General features: G+C 41.0%; 1 protein-coding gene across 1 annotated transcript; it reads left to right on the forward strand.

Moving 5' to 3' along the window:
* The first annotated feature begins 697 nt into the window (after nucleotides 1-697).
* Nucleotides 698-5621, forward strand: LOC123061610 (GDSL esterase/lipase At1g28600). The gene is made up of 5 exons (XM_044484787.1): nucleotides 698-1061; nucleotides 1157-1381; nucleotides 4359-4507; nucleotides 4630-4906; nucleotides 5135-5621. Exons 1-5 carry the CDS (start codon nucleotides 812-814, stop codon nucleotides 5410-5412), a joined length of 1179 nt encoding a protein of 392 aa, XP_044340722.1. The 5' UTR covers nucleotides 698-811; the 3' UTR covers nucleotides 5413-5621.
* The last annotated feature ends 4528 nt before the right edge of the window (nucleotides 5622-10149 follow it).

Below are 10149 nucleotides of genomic sequence, written 5' to 3' on the forward strand. Positions count from 1 at the left end.
CGGCCAATCATTGGATCCAGTTCACGTTGGATGGCATTTTTTTTAAATAATCACTGGCAATTCTTTCCTATAATGACAATTTCACCTTTCATACATGGCATTTCTCTCAAAAACGCATGGCAATTTTAGTTATTTTGACATGGCAAGTGGGGCGTTCGCTGGCAATCGCCCGCAACGAATGTTCGCCGGATAAACGCGTTCGTAGTATATGGAATTACAAGGGATAGAATTACAAATAAAATTAAATTACAAGGGATATAAAATTCTCATACATCAAGTGGCAGTTCCGCTTTTTGGCACGAGTTCACATGAGTCCGAATTCAAAAAAAAAGAGTAAAATTTTCCCGCGCAGTGTGATAAAGTGGAAGACCATGTGCACCTGTCTCGTATCTGCCCGCCGCGTGTGTCCGGCTTTGAATCTCATCTCATATAAACAATTTAGGAACGAGCGAAGCGTGTGGCTTCTTTATCGTGGTGCTCATTATCCATCCTCTCTCTCTCATAAAAAATGGATGATGCTCCCCCAAAAAATCACTCCATGGATGACACAGAAGCCATTGACTTCAGCCAGGCCCTACCTACCGTCCCAACCCGAAATCATTTGAGGCGCACTGATAATTTGAGGCGCTGTCCGCATCATCTGGCAGTGGCCGGTGAAGATCGCAGCCGCAGATGGCCCCGCGAAAGCGAGTTTGGTTGGTGAAAAACGTCGCGTCGTCTTCTTCCCCTTGGCGCCCCGTGGAGCCATTCCCCGTCCACTCCCACATTCCCACGGGCCACCGGGGAGAAAGAGATACCTTCCTCTGCCTCCATGAGGACCATGACGGCGATGGCGGCGGCGCTCCTGCTACTGGCGGCGGCGCAGGCGCAGGCGCGGGCGGACCCGGCGTGCTACCCGCGGGTGTTCAGCTTCGGGGACTCGCTGGCGGACACGGGAAACTTGCTCTACCTCTACGGCAACGACTCCTACGAGGCCGCGACCAGGCTGCCCTACGGCGAGACCTACTTCCACAGAGCCACCGGCCGATTCTCCAACGGCCGCCTCATCGTCGACTTCATCGGTACGGCACAACAACCAACCGCCTCGCTGGATCCATCGGCCAGCCAGCTTGGTAGCAAGAGTATGTATACTAACTTGAAATCTGTGTGGGCGCAGCGGAGGCGCTGGGGTTGCCGTTCGTGCCGCCGTACCTGAGCGGGCGGAGCGCGGAGGACTTTGCCGGCGGGGCTAACTTCGCCGTGGGCGGCGCCACGGCTCTGAGCCCGGACTTCTTCTGGGAGAATGGGGTGCCCGCGTTTCGGGCTGACACGGTGCACCTTGACATGGAAATGGGGTGGTTCCGCGACCTCCTCGGCCTGCTCTGCCCCGGCGACGTCGCCGGTATGATAATTCGGCCCCTTCTCTTTTCCGCTTTGACATGGACCTTAAGCCTCAGTTACTTACTAGTACTAGTAATTTCAGTATTCCCTCCATCAAATAAGGCGCGCACGCTATTTTCACAATCAAGTTTAACCAATAAAACAGCAGTAACGTGCGATAAAATTTATACCGTTGAATTCGTATTAAAACATTCAATGATATAATTTTTAAGTCACAAAACCTATACTCCTTTTGTCCTAAAATAAATATCGCTGTTGTACTAAATCAGAGACATTTACTTTGGGATGGAGGCAGTATATTATTAGTCCAATTAAAGGTTATTGTTAAATCTCGTGTACGCTTGTAATAGAGGTAGTACAAGCAACCAAACGTTTTTCATCAATCTATTGAGAGAGTGTGCACTTTCAGATTAAAAATGTTACACAAAATGGTTCTTTGCAGCATGTGCTTCGGAGATATATACAGTAATTCATAAAAATTATATTCTAGTGTATTTGGAAAACAAGGGCAAATATAGTTTATGTCTTTTATATGCTTGTAACTTTTAATAGTAGAATACCTTTTGCCCCGAAGAGAAAATATTCTTTTATGCTCGAGAACTATTGGGCATTCTTTTCACGTAACTTTTGCAAGCACACAAAAAACTTGAAATTTTTTATATATCTATTTTTTCTGGACTCTTAATATATCCAGAGAATTATCTTTGAACCTGGAGCAAGTGCTTCTAGGTGACTTTTCATTTTTCTTCTCTAAAACCTCTAATTATACATTTTATTTTGAAACTTATTATTCAACTATGCAACTCTAGTACTCACTCCATCCAAATATACATGGCCTAATACGTTTTTTTATGTTACCTCTGACCACGAATTAGAGCAGTAATGCCTTCAAAAAATATATTAGAGCAGTAATATATGTCATGCATGTTACATAAAGTATGCCATCAAATTCGTATGTGAAAGGAGTTTCTAAAGATATAATTTTTGCATCATACATCTCATTAATCTTATGAATGGTCAAAGACCACCTTAAAATATGTATTATCCTCTATATTTCGATGGAGGGAGTACATCTTTGGACGCTTCGCATCACCATCAACTTTGCCTCGTTGAGCACACCCTGCCCACTGCCCACAATACCACTTTGTACGTTGGCTCACAGCATCTCTGTCCTCGCTCAACACCACCACTAGTCCACTATGGAGTATCGACTTCACCTCACGGAACCTAACCTATAGACTGGCCGTTGGCTCGATTTTTCATCATTGACTTTGTTTTGTTGATGCTAATCACTACCCAAGTTACATCAAAAAAGAGAATGTTTTGATATATATGTAACCAGATATAATACTTTGAAAAGTTAATCAATGACCAAAAAATTAAATAATTGAATATTAAGAAAAACAATGAAATGCACCGAGTAAACAAAATAGTTAAAAACTTCTAACAACCTGTCATGTGTGAACAACAGTTGCAGAAAAAAAATGTGCAACAAGATAATAATAAGTTCCCAAAAAGGCTGTTAGGAGAACAAAGTGCAACAAGTGGACGTATTCGGTGCATATACCTACTTGCTAATTTATTTCCAGGTTGTTTGGTAACCTCTAACGTCTGTTTTCCAAATTGGATGCTCTGGTTGCACAACAACAATGGCGTAATGGATGCGTTTTCAGTGCAATAACATGCTGACAAAACAACAACAACGAAAATCAAGAAACTGAGTACCAAGTTGTAGGTTAGAATCCAACACCTCACACAATACTTATTCTTCCTAAAAACACACAAAAATATGCATGAATTTCCATGTAAGATTTAATGGTTGCATGCTGACTAGGAAATACTCCCTCTGTAAAGAAATATAACATCATTTAGATAACTACTAGAGGCAGTACTTAGCAAATCGTTTACTTAAAATACATAGAGGGAAGAATAATTTTGCTCTAAACCATAGTTCATAACTTAAGGCGAAAGTGGTGAGTATCTATTAAAGTTCTCAACTACGTGTTTGTCGATCTAGAAAAGGGAAAAGGGAATTCTTGCAAAAATGTTGCAAAGGTGTTGTTGTTCCAAGAATGCTGGAAGGGGAATACTCCCTTTGTTCAATATTATTGGGCATGCACATGCTTCCAGGTCCTCAATTTGACTAACCAAATATGTGTTATATGTAACAAAAAGTATATGTTTAAAAACTTTATTCGTGTAACACATATTTGATGACATATAGCGCATATTCGGTTAGTCAAATTGATGACCTAAAAGCACACACAAGTTTCATAGACCCTGATGGAGGGAGTACTCAAATTGCTTGGAAGAAAGAAGCGAAGAGACCATAACCAATGAAGGGTCATATGTTCTTACTTGCTCCATGATAAAATAGAACACAATTATACTTCAAAAGAGAAACTGTACTATGAACAATGATATAGGCACAACAATTCATCGGTAAGAAGTATATGTTGTATTCATGTTCTTGTGATGATCAACTGATGGTTTCAATTGAATGCAAGTAGCCACACATTCCATATCTCCGTATTTCAGTCATTATGGAACATGCCTACTGAGTTGTAGTCACAAAGTAGAAATTTCAGCAGAGACACCACTAAAACTTTGGTGTTTGTTCCAAAGGAGATATAGCTTTGCGGGTAGAAGTTGGAAAATATGAAATATTTCCTGTGACATGATTTGTGGAAGTGGTGATACAATAACACTAGAAATAAATCAATTTGCTATCCAAGATTAAACTTCCAGATTACACTCTAATGTGCTAAAAAATATTAGTGGTAAACTTGATTTGAGCCTTTATACTGTTGCACTATTGTAGAATACTTACTTAAGTGTTTGACACTTTGTCAGAACTGTTCTTGCAAACTATGTTGTCTTCAATGCTGTAGAATGTTTTTAGTACTTCCTGAACACTACTTTTAAACTAGATGTTATATTTACATACTGATTCAATACCACATTTATAAATGAAATAGATTGCATGGACATGGTGAGCAAATCTCTCTTCCTGGTTGGTGAAATCGGGGGCAATGATTACAACCTACCTCTTTTCTATGGGGTGCCCTTTGAGAAGATTCACACCTTCACGCCAAGTATCATTGCCAAAATCTCTTCTACTATCGCCGTGAGTCATTCTGAATTGCTTGCGCTATTGTTATTGTTATCGCCGGTGCTACTATTGAGTCCCAACTTGAGAAATAGTGCAGACGTACATAGATAATAATGCACAATGAATTGAGTTTGCAGGAACTGGTTGAGCTAGGTGCCAAAACGTTGCTAGTTCCCGGCAACCTTCCAATTGGGTGCATCCCAGCCTACCTCACAACATACAAGAGTGACAAGATGGAAGATTATGAACCAGAGACGGGTTGCATCCGTTGGATGAACGAGTTCGCACAGTACCACAACAAACTTCTTGTGGATGAGTTGGAAAATTTGCGAAAGCTTCATCATGGTGTGGTGATCATCTATGCTGATTACTATGGAGCTGCCATGGAGATCTTCTCTTCTCACGAACAATTTGGTATGACACAAGAAAAATACTTGCCAACTAACATACCAGTCTCTGGTGTCTTTTCAAAGAGAACATATTCCATATGTATCCATATGTTGCCTCTTCGGTTGACCATTTAACAAGCTAATTGGCAAAGTTGACAAAATTCTTTATAGCTCCTAGAAAAACATACATACCCATCAAGTGTAACATTCTTTTTTTTGACCCTCATTCTGCATTGCATTTACCATTGTTCAGGGATAGAGGATCCTTTGATGGCTTGTTGCGGTGGAGGAGGGCCATACGGTGTGTCCGCAACTGCAGGATGTGGGCATGGAGACTACAAGGTATGCGATGACCCACAAAAATATGCATCATGGGATGGCTTCCATCCCACAGAAACTACATACAAAGGCATTGCCAATGGCCTACTAAGAGGTTCATATACCCAGCCTCCAATTTCCACCACCAGTTCATGTCCACAAACTACTGAGCTTGCTTCTTCCCTTGAATACAAGGTCCTTTACGACATGTAATTCTGTAACTATATATGGTTTAAATATGATGAGTTTTTTGCGGGTGAAATATGACGATTCTACATTATGAAATTTGGCTAATGGTAAGATGTAGCCATGCCAAAAGGTTCTAGTCCATTAGATTACAATGAGCACATACACACATTGTACTCACACGAGACACAACCTACATATCTATTTGTGAATTACTAAATGATTTTTCAAGAAGATAAAGCGGGTGTATAATTTTCATTTTGTATTTGCTGGATGCATATGTTTTCTTCATGCATGTGGCAATAGAAAATGATCTATAAATTGCACGAAGTTCTCCATCCAACTTCAATCTAGTTGAAGTACCAAATGCCTGACCCACTATACCTACACCCAAGCAGTTGCTCCATTATTGTTACTACTAGACCATGATAGCGCGCGTTGCTATGCCCATCCATTTTTTCAATAGAATGATAAGGATGTCTATAAATATGACACTACACAGGAAGTTAGTTTACATATCAGTTGGTATATGAACAAGGGATTTGAATATATTTGCAGCAAATTAGTGCGTTATCATCAAGTGCAAGCGCAAAATAAATCATAAATGAATGTCTAAAGCATAAGTAATCATGCAAATTAGTAATGGATAAAAATAAAAATCAATATGAAGTGCAACACTAAGATTACATATGTCTAGAATCAAGCACAAACCATCATGCAAAAAAATATGAGACTAGCAGCAATCTATGTTCTTCTGTAAATCGAAGTAGTACAGTCTCATCATGAGAATCTGCATCTTGCAAACCATCTTGAAGCAGAGATATAATGGGTGAAAATCAACTCTTGGCTACTATTATTCATTTGTTCTCCAATAGATAAAGGTAAATACTCAATAGTCAATATGCCAACATGGGCGCTTGATTTTTAAAGGAAATCCAACCTACACATGCAGACACCAATGGTGTAGCAAATGAGCATACTGCTTCTTCCTAAGCTCTAACGTCCTTGTACATGCTACACTCTTAGCCTCCAAATTATCCACCTCCTTCTCAAGACCAACCATCTTGGATTCCGACCGTGGAGGCTACAAGAAGTCAGTTCTTCATGCTCCTCTTTGTGATGCCTCTTGATCTTGCTTTGTTCAAGTTGCTTTTTAAGATCCTAAATATCAATTTGAGCATTGCAAGATTTGTTGTTGGATGTCAACTTGCACCTAATTTGAGCATCAACAAAAACTTCGTTTCTATAAAGTGGTTGTTGGAAGTGTTAACTTCTCACAAAAAGGCCTTGTATAGTCTCTCACATAAAATGGGAAGGAATAGACAATACAATGACCCTAGTACATAGATATATGTTCGTTTCATATTGTTATTATATATTTTACAATAAAATACATGTTATTATAATCCTGTCCACCTTACTAATGATCTTGTTTACTAAAATGAGTTGCATATACATGTAAAACATGTTATATGTCTACTTGTTCCTCTTTTATAATGCTGAGAGAATATTGGAGAAGACCACCCCATTATGCAATGGTAAATCAAATGATGTAGATAAGGTTCAAGATAGTGAGATAACCCCATTTGTCTACAATAAAGCTGATAATGTAGATAGTTAAGGAAAACTACCACGAGGATAGTGAGACAACCCCAAAGTAATGTCTTGATGTAGTGTTTGAGATAATAGCCACTACTGCTGGCACAAGCTCTATGAACTCGCCACCTGAATCAATTTGACTTCTTGAGTATCAACTCCAAGAGGAAAGCCATCGTTCAGCTGTGCTCCGAAAAGAAGGTGAATCACCTAGGAAGGCCCTGAGAAATCAGATGCATACTTTCTGGTGCAATAGCAAGTGTTGGAGGATTTAGCGCCAAACAAGTGAAAGTTCATCATCTTGCTAAGTTGATTGCCGGCATGGTGGATACCCGAGATAACATTTCTTAAGCCGTGTTGAAGTGGTTTCAGTTCTGGACTTATTTTGTTGCCGTATTTATTTACACTCATGGCCAACTTTAATGCCTAGTGTATGTAATCCGTTGTTTTGTTGTTGCGTTTATTTGCACTAGTGGCAAACTGTGATGCCCAGTAGATGTAATCTGTGTAATAACTGTTATAGCCTAGCGTAAAGTGCTTGTTTATTATTTGTTTATTTACCGCAGTTTGGTTTCCATAGTCCGCTAATGGATCGGACGTCCCGCCAACCATTAATGAGCTATAATAACCGTGGGCCATATACGGGTCATAGTAACCATGTGCCACATATGGGTTGTAGTAACCATGGGCCACAAATGGGTCGAATGACCTCGTACATCAAAAGGCCCAAAACATAACATGGGCCAAAACACATACCAGACCGAAAATCACTACATGCATGAAAATGACCCAAAGGCTTCATGGGCCTTTAATGGTCCGAATGGAACCACATGCTGAAAATGCCTAGTGGCAGAATAGGCGTTACTCGATGAGAAGTTCTCAAGGGTCGGGAATAGGCCCAAGATGACACGGTCTCTTAACGGGCCAAAAGATACCAGATGCCGAAAACAGGCCGAAAACGGCTAACACAGAGTATGGGTCGTTAATGGATCAAAAGCTATTACGGGTTCTAGATAGGCCAGAAGCACCATGGGCCATTAAAGGCCGAGAGATACAGCTGGCCACATATGGGCCGAAAGATGTCACGGGTAACACATGGGCCCGAAGTATCAACAGATTGAAACTGTATTAGATGGTCCACATGCCCCTAATGGGATGAATCCATACAGGTCCTAACAGGACATGGAACTCGGGCCTTAAATGGGCTATATGCAAGCAGTCCATTAACATGCCTATAATGGGCCAACCCGCCAACTTTTGACTAAGTCAAGTGGGCCTTAAGCAGGCCTTTGACCGAGCCGACCTTTTTTTTACTAACGTGCCACTATTGAGCCGTGCCACATATTGTCGTTTCATAGACGCATATCGTCCATTGAATGGCGGCACTTTTCAAAAGGAAGAGCTGACACGTGGATTCTTTGGCAAAAGAGAAGCCGACATGTAGAACATCATCATTGATCAAGGCTATTAATGAGTATCGGATCTAGAACCTGGACCTGATAGCTTAATAGCGACCCGTTATGATGGCTGCCATGTGTCACTTACCTTTGACGAAAATACTCCCTTGATGCGCCATTTATCATCATGGAATTGGACACTTCCATGATGATAAAGTGATTATTATCATGGAATACATCTTCGACGTCACATGTATAACTATCTCGACTCTATCATAAAACCGTCACAAATGTACATGGTTGACAGAAAACTTGACCCACTGTGAGAAACATTCATCATCATGGAGTGTCATTTTTTTAGTGTTATAGGCAGTTGGTATGTCAAGCAACGCATGTGGAAAGCACGACGGTCACTAGAATTCAATGCACGAGGCTACATGCATACGTCGGCGTGGCATTGGAATCAGGCAAAATAGAATGTTCGTGTGTTGTCCAGTCAATGATGGGCCCCACAAAGGGAGGAACGGTCAAATGAGTCTCCTTTTCGCTGTGGTTGAAGTGGAAAAGTGATGGGTCCCACATCTAAAGCGGCCAAACAAGTCTTCTTGTGGTCATGATTTACGTGGCCAAGTGGTTGGTCCAGAGAGGAGCAAACAGGTCAAAAAACTGGAATTCATGTAGACAACGCACATGGACATGCAACTAATTTATATGCAAGCAATAGTGCACATACTAAATTCATGAAGTTTTAGTGGCATTCATCAAATATCCAAATTCGGTAGCGACACAAAATATCCAAATTCGGTAGCGACACAAACCGATTTTTCCATGTATTTATTGGAACGAGGCAGAGCCTTGCCTCCATTTCAGAAAGAAAGAAATGCCCTTTTTGGCACAATCTCTTGAATTTTCGAATGGCTATTTGAACAGATGGTCAAATGCAAAAGAGATAAACTTTTATAGAGACTACACAAAAGGAGAGCACAACAAGAGTTAGTGCAAAATTTGTGCTAACTATTGCGATCTATGAACTATACTAAAATAGAGGAGAGAATGACTACTGTAGCACCTATGCGAGCACAACATTTTACGTGGCCCATAAAATGAGCATATTTTATGACAAATAGTTTTTTCACATTATGCATGTATAATTTTCTCATTTTTTCGGAATGTACAAGTAAAATTTTCCAAATTAGAACCCAAGAATACTATATCCATTATTGTCATGCGAAACGTGGGCACAACACCCCCCCCCCCCGCCCCGCGTCCTGAAGGGGGGGTGTGAAGGGGGTTGGGTAGTTATATTCACTTTTCATAGTTTGTTTCTGCAAAATAGTGTCTCCGCCCTCCCTCACCCCCCCTTCGCAATGGTAGACACCACCGACTAAAGTACGTCCTCGACGGTGAGCTAGCTTCACTTTTCCTCCATAAGGTCTCCTATTTGATGAAAGATTAGATGGGTCTAGTGTTGGTTTTTTTCACATTAGGTCGCATCATTCGTTGTCGTCCATTCGCACCCCCTCTCATGGCCCGCTGGAAGCGGCGGAGGGTATTCCTGATGCTAGGTGGATTGGGAGAGGAAAGGTGATCGAGGTGGATCCATCGATAGCCAGAGTTCAAGATGATGATAATAAAAAGGATATGGAGGTGCCATGACAACAATTTTTGCATTCATATCTATTGTAGGTGGTGGTGTCCGGTCCCTCTGCCCTCGATGATGGCAAGGGCATAACTACAACATAAAATCTCGGATCACTCTTGATTTACATTC

This window comes from Triticum aestivum, chromosome 3A, assembly GCF_018294505.1.
Source record: "Triticum aestivum cultivar Chinese Spring chromosome 3A, IWGSC CS RefSeq v2.1, whole genome shotgun sequence".
In the NCBI taxonomy this organism is placed as follows: domain Eukaryota; kingdom Viridiplantae; phylum Streptophyta; class Magnoliopsida; order Poales; family Poaceae; genus Triticum; species Triticum aestivum.

Coding starts and splice junctions, on each gene's coding strand:
- LOC123061610 (XM_044484787.1), top strand. CDS start 812: ATGAGGACCATGACGGCGATGGCGGCGGCGCTCCTGCTACTGGCGGCG. Junction 1,062..1,156: donor CCTCATCGTCGACTTCATCG/GTACGGCACAAC, acceptor GTGTGGGCGCAG/CGGAGGCGCTGGGGTTGCCG. Junction 4,508..4,629: donor AAATCTCTTCTACTATCGCC/GTGAGTCATTCT, acceptor TTGAGTTTGCAG/GAACTGGTTGAGCTAGGTGC.